Source organism: Panicum hallii, chromosome 3 (assembly GCF_002211085.1).
Source record: "Panicum hallii strain FIL2 chromosome 3, PHallii_v3.1, whole genome shotgun sequence".
Lineage (NCBI taxonomy): Eukaryota > Viridiplantae > Streptophyta > Magnoliopsida > Poales > Poaceae > Panicum > Panicum hallii.
This window is the reverse complement of record NC_038044.1, coordinates 21,712,100-21,732,148: the sequence shown is the minus strand read 5'-3', so window position 1 is coordinate 21,732,148 and position 20,049 is coordinate 21,712,100. Positions and strand designations below refer to the sequence as shown.

General features: G+C 43.2%; 3 protein-coding genes across 4 annotated transcripts; 2 read left to right on the top strand and 1 right to left on the bottom strand.

Annotated features, from left to right (window-relative positions):
* The first annotated feature begins 207 nt into the window (after positions 1–207).
* Positions 208–2,785, top strand: LOC112887893 (40S ribosomal protein S4-like). The gene is made up of 5 exons (XM_025954180.1): positions 208–316; positions 1,097–1,174; positions 1,274–1,454; positions 1,552–1,649; positions 2,129–2,785. The coding sequence occupies exons 1-5, from the start codon at positions 314–316 to the stop codon at positions 2,558–2,560; spliced, it is 792 nt and encodes a 263-aa protein (XP_025809965.1). The 5' UTR covers positions 208–313; the 3' UTR covers positions 2,561–2,785.
* Positions 2,786–3,962: 1,177 nt separating this feature from the next.
* LOC112886498 (general transcription and DNA repair factor IIH subunit TFB5-like) lies at positions 3,963–5,469 on the bottom strand. 2 transcript variants are annotated; one of them, XM_025952408.1, is made up of 3 exons: positions 5,296–5,469; positions 4,517–4,623; positions 3,963–4,437 (listed from the first exon to the last, which is right to left on the bottom strand). In XM_025952408.1, the coding sequence occupies exons 2-3, from the start codon at positions 4,549–4,551 to the stop codon at positions 4,260–4,262; spliced, it is 213 nt and encodes a 70-aa protein (XP_025808193.1). In that variant the 5' UTR covers positions 4,552–4,623; positions 5,296–5,469; the 3' UTR covers positions 3,963–4,259. The 2 variants fall into 2 exon arrangements, with proteins under 2 accessions (XP_025808193.1, XP_025808192.1); XM_025952407.1 differs by having other exon boundaries at positions 4,517–4,582.
* A 1,892-nt stretch (positions 5,470–7,361) lies between these two features.
* LOC112885341 (PHD finger protein ALFIN-LIKE 2-like) lies at positions 7,362–8,634 on the top strand. The gene is made up of 3 exons (XM_025950978.1): positions 7,362–7,542; positions 8,269–8,304; positions 8,405–8,634. Exons 1-3 carry the CDS (start codon positions 7,362–7,364, stop codon positions 8,632–8,634), a joined length of 447 nt encoding a protein of 148 aa, XP_025806763.1.
* Positions 8,635–20,049: the final 11,415 nt, after the last annotated feature.

Sequence of the window (20,049 nt, the reverse complement as noted above, 5' to 3'; positions counted from 1 at the left end):
GCCTCTTTTATTGTGGGCTTGTGAACCTTCTTGGGCTGTACGATCCCAGCAGTGTACACACATGGGCTCCTTGTCACTTTTGTTGGCCCGATCCAACCAAGAGCCCCAGGCGTTCCACATACAGATCTGCGCCGTTAACGCCGCATCGCACGGCCACCAGCTTCGCCCCGGGCAATAAAGCTCTCGTCCGATCCCACGCCGTCGCATTCCCTAGGGTTTATCACAGTCTCACACCCCACGCAGCGAGCTCCCCGCCGCCGCCGCCGCCGTCTTCGCCCGCTCGAGCGCGGACGAACCTTAGGCGCCGAGAAAGATGGTAAGATCCCGGCGGCCTCTGCGCTCTACGCTACATTCTCTAGTTGTTTCCCTTGATTCGATTCAGCGAGTCGCATGGTAGCCTTAGGAATATGTACATTGTACTTTGCCTGCTATGGTTACGTAGTGCGAGTTCTTGATTCGCTTGTTTGTTTAGTGCTTACGAGATCACGCGTTTGGCTTATAGATGCGTGAAGACAGAGAGGATACTTTCATTTTTTTATCTAACTGTTTTAGGAAGTATCATAGTCAGTACTGTAAGATATATAGATCGGATATCCCTTGCTGTACTAAACCGCGTCTGCATAGATCTTGTGTGCAATGCTATTAATTTTCTCTCTCAATAAGGTTAGTTGCCTTTTTTTTTCACGAACACTGCTCGATCTTATTAAGGCTTTTAATTTTTTAAGTGAATCATACTACTGTCCGACAGTATTACTAGTCTGTAAATGTGATCTGACTGTTTTATTTTTGAAATTAATGTTCTGTTCGAGGGTGAAATTGGCTGTTTGGTTGGTCCACTAATCACTGCAATTCCTATAATGCATTCTGCTAGGAGCAATAGGAATTGCGTTTCTCTTCCTGTCAAAACAACATCTCATGCTACTTGCTTTTTTGGCCATTCCATTCGATGACGTTCAAGGAGTATAAAACTGTTTCAGTCTTTCTTCCAAGTGCAGCATTTTGTGCCTTTTTTTTATTTATGCATGTTATCACCTTCAGTTAAACTGATCATTTTGTTGCTTGTAATGTTTATTGATTTTCTTATTGTTTTATACAGGCGAGGGGTTTGAAGAAACATCTCAAGAGGCTAAATGCTCCTAAGCATTGGATGCTTGACAAGCTTGGTGGTGCATTTGTATGTTTGTCTTAAATCTGTAATATGATGTTCAATCACCTTACTGGATACTGCTCCATCTGTGGTCAATCATGTTTTGTTTCTCTTCCTGTTGAGCAGGCACCCAAGCCTTCTTCTGGTCCCCACAAAGCCAGGGAGTGCTTGCCTTTGATCCTGATCCTCAGGAACAGGTTGAAGTATGCTCTGACCTATCGTGAAGTTATTTCAATCTTGATGCAGCGTCAAGTTATGGTTGACGGCAAGGTCAGGACTGACAAGACATATCCATCTGGATTCATGGGTAAGATGCATGCCAGATCATAATTTTGGGTGCATACTGACAATGCTATGGCCATCGGTAGTTCCAGATTCAATTATTAATTACATTTTTTGTGCAGATGTTGTGTCGATTCCAAAGACTGGAGAGAATTTCCGCCTTCTCTATGACACCAAGGGACGCTTCCGTCTCCACAGTATCAGGGATGATGAGGCTAAGGTTTGTAGTAATCGCTGGCTCCCATAGTAGAAGTGGTTTTTGCTTGCTCTTCATGCTTCCATGCTGTCAAACTTCATCAACATAGTCATGAATGTCCAGCACAAACTCACCACCAAAATTTCCAAGGCCTTTTGTCCTGCTTCATGGCTTGTAGCTTTGTCCCATGTTGAGTGATGTGATTATATGATTATTTTTGTTTCTTTAACTAAGGAATTACAGTAAGAAATCCAATTCATGTCTTCCATGCGAGATTCATTTCTGAAATTAGTAGCTTCCCCTAAACCTTTTGTTTTGTAGAGTCAATACCTTTTTGTGTCCATGTAGTTCCTTCATGTTTATTATTCTTGTTTTGATTACTGAAATATAGTTTTTTTCCATTGGTTTGTTTCAAAATTTTATCAAGGTTATCTATTTACCGTACAGCTAAGCTTTGGACAGAAAGATTTCTTCTTACATTGAGATCTTTTCCTGTTTCGCAGTTCAAGCTTTGCAAGGTGCGGTCTGTGCAGTTTGGGCAGAAGGGCATCCCTTTCCTGAACACCTATGATGGGCGCACAATCCGCTACCCAGACCCTCTCATCAAGGCCAATGACACCATCAAGATTGACCTGGAGACCAACAAGATTGTAGACTTCATCAAGTTTGATGTTGGGAACGTCGTGATGGTGACTGGTGGAAGGAACACTGGGCGTGTTGGGGTGATCAAGAGCAGGGAGAAGCACAAGGGCAGCTTCGAGACCATCCATGTTGAGGATTCACTCGGCCACCAGTTTGCCACCCGCATGGGCAACGTGTTCACCATTGGCAAGGACAAGAAGCCGTGGGTGTCTCTTCCTAAGGGCAAGGGCATCAAGCTCAGCATCATTGAGGAGGCGCGGAAGCGCAATGCTGAGGCTGCTGCCGAGGCTTGATTTCTTACATGTTAGGCTACTGAAAAACCATTGCTGTAAGCATTTCTATCAGAAGATGTAGACGTGCCTGCCGGACACAAGTGTTATCATGGGGCTGTTCTTGAACAGTGAAGTCTTGTGCTATTTTGAACACTGAAGTAGTTGATCCATATTCTTTTTTGATACTTTGTTTTATCATGTGATTTCGTTTCTTGAGCAAATGAGAGGCTACAATGTGTTTTGTTTCCTGAATCTCCAACCTGATCACGTTTACCTCTTAAGTGGATTTCAGTTGTTTATAGCAGGGTTGTGCATAGCAAGTAAACCACCCTTTGATACATTGAAACGATGAACTCTAATTTAGATCAAGCTGTTTCTTTCTAGAAATTGAGGAATAATTTGCATAGTTACTTTTTTTAATGTGTAAATGAGTTTGTTCCCCAGACTATCTGTCGTAAGGGTTTAAACTATCTGTCCTAAGGGTTTAAACGCTCTAGCTGCATTTGCCCAAAAGCAGCTTTTATCGTTTTACAAATGTATGGTTTTTAGGGTAAAAAATTACCCACCTACCACTTATTATGAAAAAAACGGTTCGTTCTAATCTCCCCAACCCGTCTGACTCCCGTCGCCGCCCTGCCCCGCCCCGCCCGGCACCGCCCCGCCAGCCTCGGCGCGGCCCCGCACCACCCCGCCCGGATACTTTCTCCTAGCCCTGCTATGCCCGCTCATCCCGTGAACACTAACACGCTTTGGCTGCTCCTCCATGAACAGACAATACAAGCAATACTGTGATGCGATTATTGCAATTTATTGGTGCTGTAAAGATTCATTAGATTTTGGATATGTTAATGGACCAGTAGTGCAAAGTTGATGTATGGATTGGCTGCTAATTATTATTTTAATTTCTTATAAATGTATTGTATATCTATTTAAGATAAAAAATAAATAAATTATTGACATCTCCTTGTATTTAGTAAAAAAAATAAGATATCGTCAGTCTCGGAGGCACTTCAGAAATTTTACCACTTAATAAGAGAATCGGCCGAAAATAATCAGAATTGCCAAACACTAAGCTTATGTTGACATATATCATAATTTTATGAGACATTTATCTTGTGTAATTGTTACAGTTCTATTTATATGGACCATATGGATGAAAACTTAGAAAATTTAATATTTATCTTTCCAAAAGATACATTTAGAACATATTAGGTTTGTACGAGTATTTTGGTATATAGATAGTTCCACAAAACTTCAAGTGTATTTCAGGTATTTCATCTAAAGCACACAGTTTCCCACAGCTCATAGCTGCTCTAACCAAACGGTCTTCTACTTTTTCCACAGCAGCTTTTTCACGCAGCTTTTTCACAGCTCACAGCTTACAGCAGCTTTTGCAAAAGCCACGGCCCAACTAAACACACCCTTAGTGTAAAGCAATGGAATTTCAAAGAGAGTTGGCAACGGTGACCTAGGGCAAGACAATCATGCATGGTGTGCCGTTTCACCACCATCAACCAAGTTTAAGACTAAACGTACGTACACCAAATAATGCATCAACAGGTAAAAGGCTCTCCAAAGAGTCTGGACAGAAGTCACAGCATTTTCTAATGCCAAACATTATCATGATACATGGCATCTATCCATTCTTGTGACATTCTAAATGGATACTGAGCCGAAATCTCTGATCGGAGGGTGACATGGGAAATGCGGGAGAGGATGATCATTGAGGTTTCTCGTAACTGTTCTGGTCCCTGAACTCTGCTATCTTGCTTCTGATCATCTCTGCCACATGAGGATGAACAAACATGTGTGTGGGATCAAGCATGTGCACGATGAACTGCTCTGATGCAGGCATCGAAGCATTCAGGTTAACAATGAACTGTGCCATTGGTACATCACTGTGAAAGAAGAAATAACAAGTGCGTGGATTATACAACGAGAAGCAAAAGAGCAAATTCACTTTTCTCAGGACCTTACCAGGAGATGAACAGCCCCTTGATTGCATTAACCATCTTTTCTGTGCTATGCACGACAGCAAGACACCTGCTTGGCAGGTGACACGCTAATGTCAGTTGGAGTGGCAACTGGCAAGTAAGAAAAGTTATGAGAACCTTTGCCCACAGCTAACCTAACCCCAACCAACAGGTACATATGGATCTTTTATAGTATGGTATTCAAAGACAACAAAGTGCCCCTCCTTGAAACACAATTAAAGAAAGTAAGGAAGGATGAAGACTGAAGAACCAAATGCCTCAAAATATGGTCATCATACTGATGATTATGATGAGCTGTGATTTACAAAAAGGACCAACACCTGAACCAACCGTGCCTACTGGGTGGGACTTGGGAGTCCGTGAAAATGACACGATAGGAAATGATAATTTTCAGAGAAATTGAAACTATATGTAATATGATAAATTGCACATAAGCACAATGCTAATATCTTATTCCTAGCGCAGCTAGGACCTCACAATCAAAACATGGACAATGGAAAAAAGGGAATTTTTCTTTCCCTTTTCCCCTCCCTTTTCCTCGCTGTGTAAAGTGTGAAATCATCCACCTCTCTGCAGGGTGAGATTAGCGTTGGCATGGGTTTTCAGTTAAGCAGCCAACTTAATTGCTCAGAGAAGCAGGTCCCGGAACAAATAAGTCTTATATCTTATATAAGTTATAACTAGGGGGGTAAATGCGTCTACTTAGGGTTTCCTGCCAACGAAATATAAAGAAACCGTAGATTCGGATAGATTGCCATTTACCAATCAAATCCACGCGTTGGAAGGGAACGCGCGACGGGATCTGGGTGGCTGCCCTTGTTCTCTTCCTTGGGTGGAACCAGGAGCACCAGAGGTGGTCTGGCTGCTGCCGCTGTTCTTCGGACTTCCGTGGAGGGAAGGAGAAAAGGCTACCGGCGGCGACAGCAACACAACCGAGAGGAAGAAGGTGAGGAAGGAAAGCTGCGGCAGATGGGCTGGGCTCTGAGTGAGGTGTTGGACCAGATTTTGGCCCAATCCACCGCCAGAACTTTTCTTTTTCCAAAATGCATAAAGATAAATATAGGCCTTCTCCCTTCCTCTCATGTGGCCGTCGCTTTCACCTGCACACCAAGAAGCCTTTGCTCTCTGGCTTCTTTGCCTGCTCGGTGTTCTCTATTCTGGGGCAGAGAGAGACAGATGCTGCCACGATCAATTCAATACACCTTCGAGTATTAAAGTTTTAGCACCTCAATCGTGTAATTCCTTTAATAAAAACTAAAATATATATCTATTTATCTCCTAAAGGTTCCACCATGCGCAGGACAATGCTTCCAGCTTTGTAGCGTTCCAGGAATCTCATTTTGCACCATTTTGTGCTGGAGGCTTGGAAGGTTGCCTCTGTGATAGTTCTTTCTTTGAAGGGTGCCATGGCGGGCAAGAAGCTGGCGGCTTGAACGTTTGTATTGATACGTGAAGTTGTGCATACATAATTTGATAATCAAGAGCTGAAAGACAACTAGGTTATATTACACAAGGACACTGCACAAGGAGTTGCTCCACATCTGAAGAAAGTCGCAGTCTGTCTTCCGCCAGACAATCTGCACAGGAGGCACTGTACAAATCAAAGATAGGAGGTATAAATAATCGAAATCAATCAAGCGCATATGCTGTAGTGGTATCATAGTACCCTCCCACGGTACTGACTGGGGTTCGATTTCCCGGATGCGCATAACCTCTTTTTTTTGTTCCTCTTCCAAACTGCAGCAACTAACCCAGTAATGTTAACGCAACAGACCTCTCGTATTTTTCTCTGTCGTGTATGGTCTGTTGCTATTATTTCTCATCTATATTTTTTTCTACGATACTCGTACACTCGTATACTACGTTTGTTAATTCCTATGAAATAACTTACTTCTTGGAATTCTGTATGAACTCCACATATAATGTTATGAGTTGGAAAGGTAGCGAGATTTACTCTTTCAGAGGGGGAAAACATGATCAGAAGCACAACTTCCCAATGCACAATTAAGATGTTTTCCTTATGTGGTTTTCTTTTACCACAGTGGAATATTAGTCCTGTGCGTTCAGGATCGACCCCAGTTATCAAGAAAAAAATTGAATGTCATGCATTTCTCTGGCAAAATTCTAGTAACATCTGGTTTCCTTCAATGTTTCTGCTAGTGGTCATCAGTGCTGTTTCGGTTCAATGGCTTCCAAGTGACTAACTACTCTCCTTTTGGCTGTCCGTGGCTTTGGTAAAAAGTATTTCACAATGTTGTTCAATGATAAGATATCAAAGGTGCATTTGAAACTATTCCCTCTGCTTTTTTTTTCTTGAAAAAAATGTACGCCGTCCATGTCTCTATGACAAGCTAATTATTTCTATATCACATGTTATTTTCAGGGTTAGAACAAACTCATTGGTTCAGAAATAAGAGCTTATTCTTTGTTACGTATTTGATGAAAACATGAGGGGTACTCCCTCCGTCCGCCACAAACGCAATTACAACAAGGAATCAAGTAAGATCCATGTGCCAGGTCACCGCCGCGTATGCCCTACCAACAACCTTCACGCTGCATATCCCTGGGCCGCGTCGTCCAGCCGCGAGACCCACGCGGAGAGGCCGTCTCCCCTGGCCCACGGCGTCAGTCCTCTCGGTCCTCGTGAAGCAGACCGAGCGCAGCTGGTCCCGACCGAGGGGCCCCAAATCCTCCTAGGGATCCTACCACCCGCTCCCCCCGGCGGCGCGACACAGAACGGAGAAGCAAAGCCTCTGACACAACCCCACCCCTGCGCCTTCTCCATTTCTCCCTCTCGCTGCTCCTTGCTGCCTTGCCTGATGGCCGGCATGGGCTCCTCGTCGTCGCTGCCATCGCCAGCAGCTACTGGCCGTCCTCGCTCTCCTGCTGCTCCGCTCCCACTCCCGCAGCTGCAGGCCAGCCGTCCCCTGAAGCCGCCGTACTCCGTGGAGAGCATCTTCAGGACCTTCGCCATCCGTCGCGCTGCCCTCATCCGCGCCCTCACCACAGGTAGCTAGTAAACGAGAATCAGGCTCGCTCGTCGTCGATCTCACACCCTCGTTCGGTCGTTTCTCTCTCGTGGATCTGTGAGTTCAGGGGGAATAAAGCTATCCCCAAGGACTACCAGCAGCGAAGATCTAATCTAGCTGACTATAACTTGTGCTTCATCTTCACGCTGCCATAGTTTCAGAGCGTTTAGGATAGAGGCAGTGCTGGATCTATTGTTCCTACTACTTTCTCTCTCTATTCTTTTATGTCTCGACGAAACCTGTGCGGCCACCAGGTTCTAAATTTCGACTTCATGTGAACAGCTATGTGAAGAAACATCACTGGCTTTATTTTATGCATGCACCTTTGTATCAGTATTCTAATGTTTGCCTGCTTATCAAGTATATAATTCTTTTGCTACTTCAGGTTCTGAGAAAAATAGAACTTTGTCAAAAACAAGATAAGAAATAACATGGTATACAGTACCAAACACCGAATGATCTTTTGGCTACATTCCTCAAACTTTTTTTCTTCTTAAAAGTTTGAGATGGAAATTTTAAAACTCACTAACCTAGTTCTTTTTTAACTAGTTCTTTACACCTTCTCCACAAGGATTGTATTATAATTGTGCATTTTTGACTAGTGCAAATGTATACATAAAACTGTGGTACGGAAACAAATCTTACGTTAACTCCCAAAAATCTTTGGTTTCGCACTATCTAATGATAGCCTTGTATGTTGATGCAGATGTGGAGGCCTTCTTTCAGAAATGTGAGCCAGCTGGTGAGTGCTCTGCGAGATTGATCTCATTCCCTGCTACATGAAATGGCGCGATCAAGCTAAGTGAAAGCTTACGTCTTTAATTTTATTGTATTCTGTGTAGGTATGCAACTCCTGTACCTGTGTGGCAACACGGATGGGAGCTGGGAGGTGAAGCGACCTGAGTTGTGTGTGCCACCATCGCAGCCTCCTCCACCACTCGGCATCAATATATCAAGGGACTACACGAAGAAACGGCACGAGTGGCTCCAAGGAGTTGCTGTGCACTGTGATGCATGGCTCATCAACATTTCCTTCTTCTTTGGTTTACATTTGACAGCTAAAGAACGGTAATACATTATTTTCCCCAGTAAATATATGCATACCTCAGTCCTGATGGAAAAATTTTATGCATCATATAGAGGCAAGAATCGGTTTATTAGAAGAAATGTAGCGACAGCTAGAAGGTTTTTGGAAAACCCTGCAATAGTTGTTTATCACACTGGCTAGTATTTCCCCTCCTGTCGCAGATGAGCGAAGTTTTGGTTTGAACAATCTCAACCTTTGGCTATAGATTACTTTTTATATGTTAAGTTCATGTATGTGTGAAAGTGATGCGAGTAGATTTGTTCTGGAATGTAGTTTCATAAAAGTTTAGTTTCATATGTTTTACAAAAAAATTATGATAAAATGTACTGGTCAATATCTATGGAGTATGGAGTAGGGACACAATACACATTACAGATAGAAAGGTTCCATCACATACATCTATCCTTGTTGTAGTTTTGCGCACTTCATTGAATTTCATATACCATGTTAAACAAAAACATAGGGAAAGGAATACTTTTGAAGTAGTTTGTTCTTTTTTTTTGAGGAAATTGAAGTAGTTTGTTCAGTATCATATTATTTCTACATTGGCAATTTTATTATTTGAAATCATATAGTCGAAGTTAGCAAGACAGAGAACAGTTTTCCTCCTGTGTTGCCATCATGACAACCTGTGTGCTGTTATATTAATCACATATAGAATACATAGATGAGTATATCATACATGTATGTTTTGAAACTCGATTTCTTACTTCTCATGCTAGCATTCAGCTCTTCTTATTAATACATCCATCCTATTATCTCTTTCCACATTTGCACTACTGGTGCGAAGAAATATATTAATTCTGTTGATACATTGAATAATAATTAATAATACGCTAAAACAGGATACTTTTTTTTTGTTGCAAGGGAGCTAAAACTGGATAGCTTAATCGTGCAGATAGTTGGCCATGCTTATATAACGTTCTTCCATTTTCACCTGCTAAGTAAATTATATTCCATAGTTTCATAGCATGTCTAGAGTTTCAATATTATGCTGATACAATTTCTTAATATTTTGAAAGGGATAGGTCTTTTTAACACATCCTTTCTTGCAACTTGTTGAGACTGACTATTTGTACTTGTGTAAAAGCATTATTATGTGATGAATCCCATTGTCGATTCACTAATTATGATTTTTGTCTTGCAGGGATCGCTTATTCACTATGATCAGCAGTCTGCAAACCGTCCAAGAAGCACTCCTAGCCAGCAAAACGTATCGCCGCATATGTCATCTAGAAGGAAAGGTACCATTCTTGTGTACAGAGCTGTGCAGAATAGAGTTGTTTTTATTCAAATCCAACACACAGACTGAGTTCATTTTTTTTCTTATAAAAGAGATCTAGGGGCCCTGTTGAAGAGAATGAGGAGGAGGAAGAGGAGGCTACTAGTGAATATAAAAACTTCTGTGCAAGTTGTGGTGATCGCTACCGTTCAAATGCTTTCTGGATTCGCTGCAATGTCTGTGATCGCGGTTACCATGGAAGATGCGTCAAAATGACCGCTAGTAAAGCAGAGCACATTGAGCACTATGAGTGCCCTGAGTGCTGCTCAGAGAAGGTAGGGCATGACTACGATGTGGACCCCATGTTGTCTGATTTGTTCAAGCGCTACTAGGCATGCCCTTCGTACTGACCTTGTGTGGACTCTTGTATCCCATATTCCCATGTGGCATTTTAGGTTTCGGTTGGCATCATGGTTGTGGTCGGTCGTTCCTATTTTTTGGATAATGTTAGTTACTCATCAGTAAAATTTGATACAGCAAGTATACTTTTGATACAGACATGAGCTTGGTGCTTAATTGCCTTCAATGTTCTTTATTTATCTTGTTTAATTGTTTGTAGATGTTTGATATATACTTTTCCATATATAGTTTCAACGATTACGACATAGTTAGTTACTGCTATAGTTGTCATCAGTGTGATGGCTTCATATAGTTAGACTGGTTTGTTAGCTATCCACTCCAGTTACAGGCTGTGATCACACAATTCGAATGGAAATTAGATGTGTATTGATTCGGTGGGATACGGGCCATGTCACCCACAGACCCTGCTGCAGGTTTCCTGCTGCTTTGCTCCTCTACCCCTCAGGCCAATCTCAATGCATAGTGTCATCGCACAGTTACCGAGACTGCCATATCAGCTCGACACTGGAATGAAACCATCCCTCTCAATACACAGTTTCATTGCACAATTTCATACATAAGCTATCACATTTAATTGTTGATTGGTATTGTGAACAAATGTGCCATGTGACCAATAGAAGTTGATGAATGTGTGTTGATGAAACTCAAATCCTTTTAATGGAGTTTCATATAGTTTCATGGCTCTTGGTAACTGTGTACACCAAGTTTCATCATCATGAAACTCTATTCTTCTCTTTCCTCATAAATTGCTTGCCATGTCGTCACTTTTGCCTATATGGCATGTCATTTAATGAGAATGAAACTCCCACGATATTTCCATTGAGACTGGCCTCACATATTATAATCTGTCCAAGATTTCAACCCTTGGATCAATCATTGTCGTTCAATTAGATCACAATGTTTTCTTCTTCCTTTTTTTGTGTACATCATGCTAGTTTCTGATCCACCCACAAATGATAGTAACAAACATTATCATATCCATCCACCAAAATCCAGCATCCCATGTATTTCCATGCACACAAGATCATTTTCTTCATACTATTAAAATATATGATGACCTAATAACCTTGGATTCGGGGAATATGGTTTTCTTCTCATTGATGCAGAAAATTATGAATCAATTAAATTTATACAATTTCTGTTTTTCTATTACTTTGTTCATTCTTACATATCTAATTCACAACCCTTACGTAATGTGCCAGAAATACTCGTCATTGGGGCAATGTCACGGACAAACAAGCTATACACATGCCCTTATAACTAATAATCTAAACTGTTTCACTTAATGATGTTGTTACCCATTGCCCCCTCCAACGCCCTCCCACCGGTAATTATAAGAATCAGTCTTGTCAGAAATCCATGTCTCTCCCCTCTCTTGTGGTTTGGCCAAGGTGTGTCAATCGCTTATTTTTTGTTCATGAGAATACCCCCAAGAATTACAAGTATCCGTCACAAGGGCTAGTGCTAGCTTCATGGCCCTTCCATTTATTTTAAGGAGTTATGTCTTTGGTTACATTTTTACTTGATTCAAAAAAGATGAACACAAGTCAACCTTTCTTGTGATTTCATGTGTTGACTAAAATGTCAAGGGTGCTAACCAGCTATCCAATTTTGTTAGTCGTATTGCTGGTTTGGTGTACATGTGTTGCATACATATACCTAACTATGCAAGGTTGTGTTTTCATGTAATGAATGTCATAGTTTTAGAGTTTCTTGGATATGTTGTTGCATGCATTGCTGAATTATGGAGATACAATGGTCCAAAGAGCTCTCAGTTTACTGATATTACGTGTACAAGTATATAGGTCGTAGAATAAGTGTATGATACACACATTCACATGTATCAGGTCCACAACATATTAGTAGAAAATGCAAACTTTGGCTTAGTTTAACTGATTCTTTTGCGATAAATCCTTTGTCTTATACTCCTGTTAATCTTGTCTCGATGTACTTCAGTATGTATGCCAAGAGATTTTTCTTTACCTCACATTTAATAGATAAAATATATTATGGTTCCTTTTGTATTTTAATATTGACGTCATATAAGAAACTCTCTCTCTCTCTCTGTATGCGCGTGTGAAGAACTTAACTATTGTTCAGTTCTAAAAGTCAATCCATGTCAAGTTTGTGTGAAAGCATTTAGCTAAAACCTTGTTGTTGATTCAATAATTATACTTTTTATCTATCTTGCAGGCAGCCCTTATTCACTATCATCAACCGTTTGCCAACTGTGCATGAAACATTCCTAGCCAGTGACATGTATCCGCAGTGGTGGAACCAGAAAATATCTTAAGAGGGGCTAAGGCCGAGAGGCCAAGACCGACATGTATATATTGAATAATATAATGACTAAGTATACTTGACTTCAAATTTTCATTATACATCTAGTTAGTAACCGTAGTACAAAAGCTAGCTACACTTTACAAAAGAATTAACGAAAACAAACTTTTTTCATTTTAGTCGTACTTTGCGGCTCTTCTTTGCATAGAGATGATCAATAATTGAATGTGTTATGAACTTAATAGCAATCTCCTTCTCAATATAGATTACTATTCGTGTGGGCTACCTGCTGTGTAGCTGCAGGTTGCCTTCTGCCTCCGCGTGTTCCTGCAGCCCAGCATCGAGGCTCGCGATTTCAGTGGCGGGAGGGAGGACAGGCCAATAGCCATGGCGGCGGCCAGCAGCCAATGGCAACGTCCTTGTCTGCATATACGCATAGGTTCTCTTGTCTACTCGGCTGCTATGCTATGGAAGAATTGATTCAGACTCGTTGCTTCTTGCTTGTTACTGGGATAAAACACGGGCTGCTGGAAACGCTACATGCATGCTGCTTCGCTAGAAAGAAGAGGGTGCGTTAAATCCTTTTTGCAATGTTGGGGGGGGGGGGGGGGGGGGGGGGGGGTTGGTGGCCCCTGCTAGCCCCCCGGTTCCGCCGTTGTGTATCCGCCTATGTCAACTAGAAGAAAATGCGCCCTTCATGTGTTTTAGAGCTATACACAAATTCAGATGTTGGCCGTGTTGTTCAAGCGATACTAGACATGCATGCCCTTGGTTATGAGGTCGTGTGTGTACTAGTCTAGGCATTGTGATCCCATGGGGCATTTCATTTTTTATTTGATATCATTGTTATGGTTGTTCTTTTTAATTGTGGATGTCGTTGCTTCTCTTCACTAAAACTTGATGTAGCATGTATATTGGACATTTATTCATGAATATAATATTTAGTTGGCTTTCAAAATATTCTTTATGAGAAATTTTAATTGTTCAAAGGCGCCAATAGGTACTTAGGAATGTGGTCTAGTCTTTCTATTGTCATAACATGCCATCCAATTTTTGTTAGAGTATTGTCGGTGTTTAACCTTCAAGCGCACCGAGAGATACCCCCGAGGTGGTAGATTGTAGGTGGGGTGTCGCTGAGATAAGGAACTCAAAGGTGCAAGGAACATGAAACTTTAGACATGTTCGGGCCGCCGAGAGTGTAATACCCTACGTCTTGTGTGGTGGTTTGTATTGCCTTAGATGATGTAATATTTGGATGGGGTCCCTACCTGCCCTTATATAGTCTGGAGGGATATGGTTACATAGAAATCCTATCCCGACACTAGGTTACGAATCCTACCGAGTACTACTCGGGTATTTTCCTTCTGTTTCGACTAGTACTACTCCTGTACGAGTAGTTACAATTGGTGTAGGGTGCGGGCCATGTTCCATCCCTTATCCTAGAATATGTACGCCATCTATGCAGTCCTGTGGCCCCGGGTCTGACAAGCCCTGAGCTTTTAATAGTCGAGTACTACAGGCTTCCGAATACTTCTGAAGACGTCTTCGAGTTCTTCCAAACTTTATCTTGAAGGTGTCTTACGAGTATTTTCTTAGCTGTATCGAGCCTGTGAGGTGCTTAAGCCCCGAATAGTTTTCAAGTCTTCATTTATATGCAGTGCGATTAAACTCGCACTCCATATGGAGTAGTCTTCGAGCCTTAGGTTGAATCGAAGAATCAGGCTGAGGGTCAAATTAGTCTTGAATCTTCTTTCCTTATCTTCCAAAAAATTTGAAAAATAAGCCGTCGATGACACATGTCCCGCAGCCCTCGAGCCTTGAATCCAAATCCCAAGGTTTGAGAAAAAGGATCCAAAGCGTCATGGCATAGATTTTGGAAAAATAAGAATTTGATTTGATGGTAAAAATAAAAAAATTGGTTCAGAAATTCAAAAATCCCTTTTTTGGGATAACATCCCTGAACAAATGGTTAAGCAAATACCTTTCCAAAAGTAACCCAAAATTACCGCTCAAAGTAAATCTTATCCCGAGGGAAAAAATCCTTCGCATTCCACACGGTAATTGCAGGACCACCACTGGTTATTTAACCGCGTGGTAACTTAGGGTTTACTCACCCTTTCGCTTGCAGTAGCCTTTCGTCTTCCTCAATCCTGCAGCCACCCCCGCCCCCAGAATTAGATCTAGGTTATTCCCAGCTCCTTCCCTGTGTGGAAAGTAGTCGCTGAGAGGCCCTGTTTCCCCAGAGCACGTCTCCACCACCTCCATCCTCAGCCCCCAAGCGAGTGCGAGTAAAGCAGCTTGTGACATCAATGATGGGCAAGAAAGGCGCCACCAAGAGGAAAGGGAAAGGATCCGAGTCCACCGCCACCGCTGGGGATGGGTGGAGAACAAGTAAGTGCTCCGAAGCAGATCTGAAGGCACTTGTAGATTGTCGGTGTTTTACTGCCACGCCCACCGAGGGATAACCCTGAGGTGGTGAGTTTGTAGGTAGGGTGTCGCTGAGATCAGGAACTCAAAGGTGCAAAGGAACGCAAGGTTTTAGACAGGTTTGAACCGCTGAGTGCGTAATACCCTACGTCCTATGTGGTTTGTATTGCCTTTGATGATGATTGTCCCTGAGTGAGGTCTCTGTCCGCCCTTATATAGTCTGGGGGGATAGGTTTATATAGAAGTCCTAGTCGGGTACAAGCCCAGAAGTCCTATCCGAGTACTTCTCGGGTAGTTTCCTACCGTGTCCGACTAGTTTCACTACTGTATGGGTAATCCTACTGCATTACAAGTAGTTACAATAGATGTAGAGCGTGGGCCATGTCCCATCCTGTATCATAGGAGAAGTGTGCCATGTAGACAGTCCCGTGTGCCCGTGTCTGACATAGATGAGGGACTTCTTCAGTCCCAAGAGATCATCCAGTGGCGCGCCGCCACTGGGGATAGAAGGTCGTACGAAGAGGCTGATGAGATAGTGCTATTCCAGCACTTTGTCGAGTGCGGGTTAGCGTAGCCAACTTCTGATTTCTTATGCGGTCTCCTTTTTCACTATAGCATCCAGCTTCACAACCTGAATCCCAATTCAATCCTTCACATAGCCATCTTTGTACATTTCTGTGAAGCCTTCTTAGGGATAGAACCCAATTTCGACTTGTTTTGTCATCTCTTCCATCTGAAAGCTCAACCCAGTGTTGATAAGATAGAAGTAGTTGGAGGAGCTGGCGTCCAACTTAGGCAAGGCCTAGAGAAAAAATACATCCCATACAAGTTTCCGTCTAGACTGTCTAGCTGGAAAGAACGTTGGTTCTACATTGGGAACCATGCGCCTTCACTCCTAGAGAGGACCGCTAGAGTCCCAAAGATAACTGGAGGGTGGACGAAGAGAGCCCCTGAGCTAAGCCAAGTCAATGAGCTACTTACCAAGATCAAGGAGCTCAGGGATGAGGGAGTCACCACACCTTCGGTGGTGTATTCTTGGATAGGCAGACGAATTAAACCGCTGCAACAGTGTACTCACTTTGGCTTCGAGTACATGGGCCTCAAAGATCCATCTCGGTTTGTTGTTCGGTGTTTTACCGCCAAGCCCACCAAGAGATACCCCCCAAGGTGGTGAGTTTGTAGATAGGGTGTCGCTAAGATCAGGAACTCAAATGTGCAAAGGAAGGCAAGGTTTTAGATAGGTTCGGGCTGCTAAGTGCGTAATACCCTACGTCCTGTGTAGTTTGTATTGCATTTGATGGTGATCGGGTGATCTCTTGGGTGATTCCCCCTGGAGGGGGTCTTGTCCGCCCTTATATAGTCTGGGGGGGGGCAGGTTTACATGGGAGTCCTAGTCGGGTACAAGCCTAGGAGTTCTACACGACTACTTCTCGGGTAGTTTCCTACCGTGTCCGACTAGTTTCACTACTGTATGAGTAGTCTTACTGCACTACGAGTAGTTACAACAGATATAGGCGTGGGCCATGTCCCATCCCATATCCTAGGAGAAGTACGCCACGTGCACAATCCCGTGTGCCCGGGTCTGACAAGCCCCCGAGCTCTTCGTAGCCGAGTACTGCAGGCATCCGAGTACTTCTGAAGGCGTCTTCGAGTTCTCCCGAACTTCATCTTGAAGGTGTCTCCCGAGTACTTCTTTGGCTGCGTTAAGGCTGTGAGGTGCTCATGCCCTGAGTAGTTGTTCAGTCTTCTTTCTATGGGGTGCGATTAAAGTCGCACTCCATATGGAGTAGCCCCCGAGCCTTAGATTGACTTGTAGAATCAGGCAAAGGGTTAATTTATTCTTGAGTCTTCTATCCTTATCTTCCAGCAGATTTGAAAAATAAGTCACGGATGACATGTGCCCCACAGCCCCCCGAGCCTTGAATCCAAATCCCCAAGTTTTGGAATAAAGGATCCAAAGAGTCGTGGCATGCAAATAGGTGAACACAGGCAAATAGGTGTAGTAGGGATGAGTTCCTTGAAAAAATGGTTAAACAAATAACATCCAAAAAACACCCAAAATTACCTCTCAAATCAACTTTTGTGCCCTGAGCCAATGACTAAATAAGACCACTGGGTAATAATTTGAAAAAACCTCTTATTTTGGAATAACATCCCTGAAATAATGGTTAACAAACAACTATCCAAGATAAATCTTAAAAAGCCTCTTGAATCGGGTATTGTCGAGTAATTTTACATCGTCAAGTGTTGAAACATGAGAGCTGTCTGTTGAGGCACACTGAGTGCCTTGTCCCATCAAGCCCCCGAGCCAGGAGCCAGATGATAAGCATAAGGTAGTCGTAGCGGAAAGGTGGCGCTAGGCCCCGAGTCCAGGCATTGAGCAAGTAGCCGGTGGTGCTTGAACAGTCAATGAAAGCATCCAATCAGAGTCAACCCGATTAGGGTTGTAGTCAAAACAAGTAGTCTACATAGTCGAACAGGTGTAGAACTAGTCGTAAACAAGTAAACTTCTTGTCATGGGAGCGAACCCCTTCAATAACATAGTGTACGAGTCGAAAACTAGTAATATGTTACTGGAAATAAGGGAGCGAGGCCCCGTCAGCAAACTTGCGCGTAGTACCAGTCATAAACCAGTAAAATGGCATTGTACTGGAAATATGAATGCAAAGCTCCTTCAGTAACCCAAGATACTAGTCGGAAACTAGTAATTAGGTACTGGAAGTACGGGAGTGAGGCCCCTTCAGTAAACTTGCACATAGTACCAATCGTAAACCGATAAAATGGAGTTGTACTGGTAGTATCAATTTCGAGGCACCAATAGAAGATGTCCCCAGTTGGTCAAGGATGAAACCAATGTAGATGTTCAATATTCCAAGAATTTGGTACCTCGTAGCCATCCGGGTACTGTAAGCGATAAGATCCAGGGCCTGTAACCTTGTGCACAATGAAAGGTCCTTCCCACCGTGAGTTAAGCTTGTGTAACCCGGTATTATCCTGGATTTGTTGAAAAACCATGTCTTGAACGTTCCTGTCGTGGTAACGACGAACTCCTTGTAAGTAGCGAGCCGACTGTAACAATACATTGCATTGGATTTTCTCAGCGGAGTTGAGCTTGAGATGTCTTGCAGTGTCAGCCTCGCCTTCTTAAAATATCTCCAGTCGTGGAGACTTCCACATCACGTCAGCTGATAATATAGCTTCAGACCTGTATACAAGAAAGAAAGGTGTCTGGCCTGTGGCTTTGCTTGGTTGGGTGCGAAGCCCCCAGATTACTGATGAGATCTCATTGATCCACTTGCCGCCCTTTTTGCTATTCTCATCATAGAGTCATTTCTTCAATCCATCAAGAATCAAGCCGTTGGTATGCTCAACCTGGCCGTTGGCCCGCGGGTGAGCCACTGAAACATATTTGACTTCAATGCAACTGCGTTTACAAAAATTCCAGAATTGATGCGACTGGAAATTGGATCCCAAACCTGTGATGATGTTGTTGGGGAACTCAAAGTGTGTAAGATGTCGCAGATGAAAGTAACCACTCGATCCGCCATGAGCGTTGCGATTGGCTTGTACTCGATCCACTTGGTAAACTTGTCGATGACCACCAACACGTGTGTGAAACCTCCTGGCGCAGTTGTTAAGGGCCCTATCATGTCCAGGCCCCAACATGCAAATGACCATGAGGGTGGTATGGTGATGAGGTTATGAGCCTGTTGTCGGTCAAAACCCACCGGCGAGCAGCGATAGGCAACACGAGGAGCCGGGAGGCTCCCGGGACTGCTGGTGGCCCCGGTCCCTCGGTCAACGGCCCAGGATCCGGCACACGACTTGGTGTCTAGGTTGCTAGGCGTGCCACCTGACCTTGTACCTGATCAGGAAGGTGTAGAAGTGATTTATGTTAATTTCCTGCATGCACAGACACGTGTAAACATTAGTCCGAGCCATGATCCGCTCATCGGGTGATTCCCGATATCGGCTATAAAGAGCCGATTGTGTTCAGTATTGGATCGGATCTAAGTATTTGAACAAAGCGCACATATCCGATGGTAACGTAAAACTTGCTCTGTAATTAATAAGCTAATCCAATCTATGACGTTTAAAGCTTTCACCGCATAACCGGAACATCCTACACGTAATTGAGCCTAACAGATATGAAAGGTAATAGAATATTAACCTAAACAAAGGCCTAAAAACCAACAGAGAGCCGATTCCCGGAACAATCCCTTTTTAGATTGATAAAAAGCATCAAGCGTACTGCGGGGATGTTCAACCCGTTTGAAGGGCCTAATCATGCGGATGTTAAGCTAAATCTCCGATTAATAAAGACTAACCATAACCGATTGGATCTACTAACCGAAACAGAGCAAGGTGCTGCCCTTACACCCGAGATCAGGTACGAGGATAGCTAAAGTTCACAGGTAACAAACGATGCATGAATAAAGCATGAAGGAGACCGTGCTACTCTATGAACGCCAAGATAACTAGTGTTACTCGCCATCAACAATGCTTCAGCATGAGAAATACAAAGGTAGACAGGCAAGAACGATGCTGCCCCGATCACACGAAGCATGATCGGGGCCGCACGGCACTTACCCGAGAAACCCTAAAACAGGGGTGGCGATGCGCCGAGAGTTGTTGTGAATGATTGTTGTTCTATTTTCATTCATAGTTCAAGGTACATATTTATAGTCTGGAGACTTGCCTTTCCTAACCAATCCTAGCTAACTATGACATAAATCCTGGCTATCTCTATCTCAACTAATTTAAACGCACACACCTATCTAGATACATAGCCAATCCTGGCCTTAAAACACCCGCGCAGGGGCCGATTCGCAAGCCCACTTCGATTATCCTTTGAGCCCATCTTGCTCGCGGCCCACCTTCTGGCCCAGCCAAATTATGGCGATAACACATGCCCCCTGGTTTTGGCAATAATAATTCCGAAACCATTCTTTTCTTTCCATCGCCTCGCCTCTTCGACTTCCAAAATCCGTACACGCGTGCCTCTTCAACTTCCAGGGGATGTGACTGCTTTGCATCTAACTCCTTGGAAA

Bases quoted from the DNA above. Each gene is read 5' to 3' on its own strand.
- LOC112885341 (XM_025950978.1), top strand. From the start codon at position 7,362: ATGGGCTCCTCGTCGTCGCTGCCATCGCCAGCAGCTACTGGCCGTCCT. The intron at 7,543-8,268 runs GTAGCTAGTAAA...ATGTTGATGCAG, and splicing joins CATCCGCGCCCTCACCACAG to ATGTGGAGGCCTTCTTTCAG. The intron at 8,305-8,404 runs GTGAGTGCTCTG...TATTCTGTGTAG, and splicing joins TCAGAAATGTGAGCCAGCTG to GTATGCAACTCCTGTACCTG.
- LOC112887893 (XM_025954180.1), top strand. The intron at 1,175-1,273 runs GTATGTTTGTCT...CCTGTTGAGCAG, and splicing joins ACAAGCTTGGTGGTGCATTT to GCACCCAAGCCTTCTTCTGG. The intron at 1,455-1,551 runs GTAAGATGCATG...TTTTTTGTGCAG, and splicing joins ATATCCATCTGGATTCATGG to ATGTTGTGTCGATTCCAAAG.
- LOC112886498 (XM_025952408.1), bottom strand. From the start codon at position 4,551: ATGGTTAATGCAATCAAGGGGCTGTTCATCTCCTG. The intron at 4,438-4,516 runs GTAAGGTCCTGA...CTTCTTTCACAG, and splicing joins AAGGGGCTGTTCATCTCCTG to TGATGTACCAATGGCACAGT.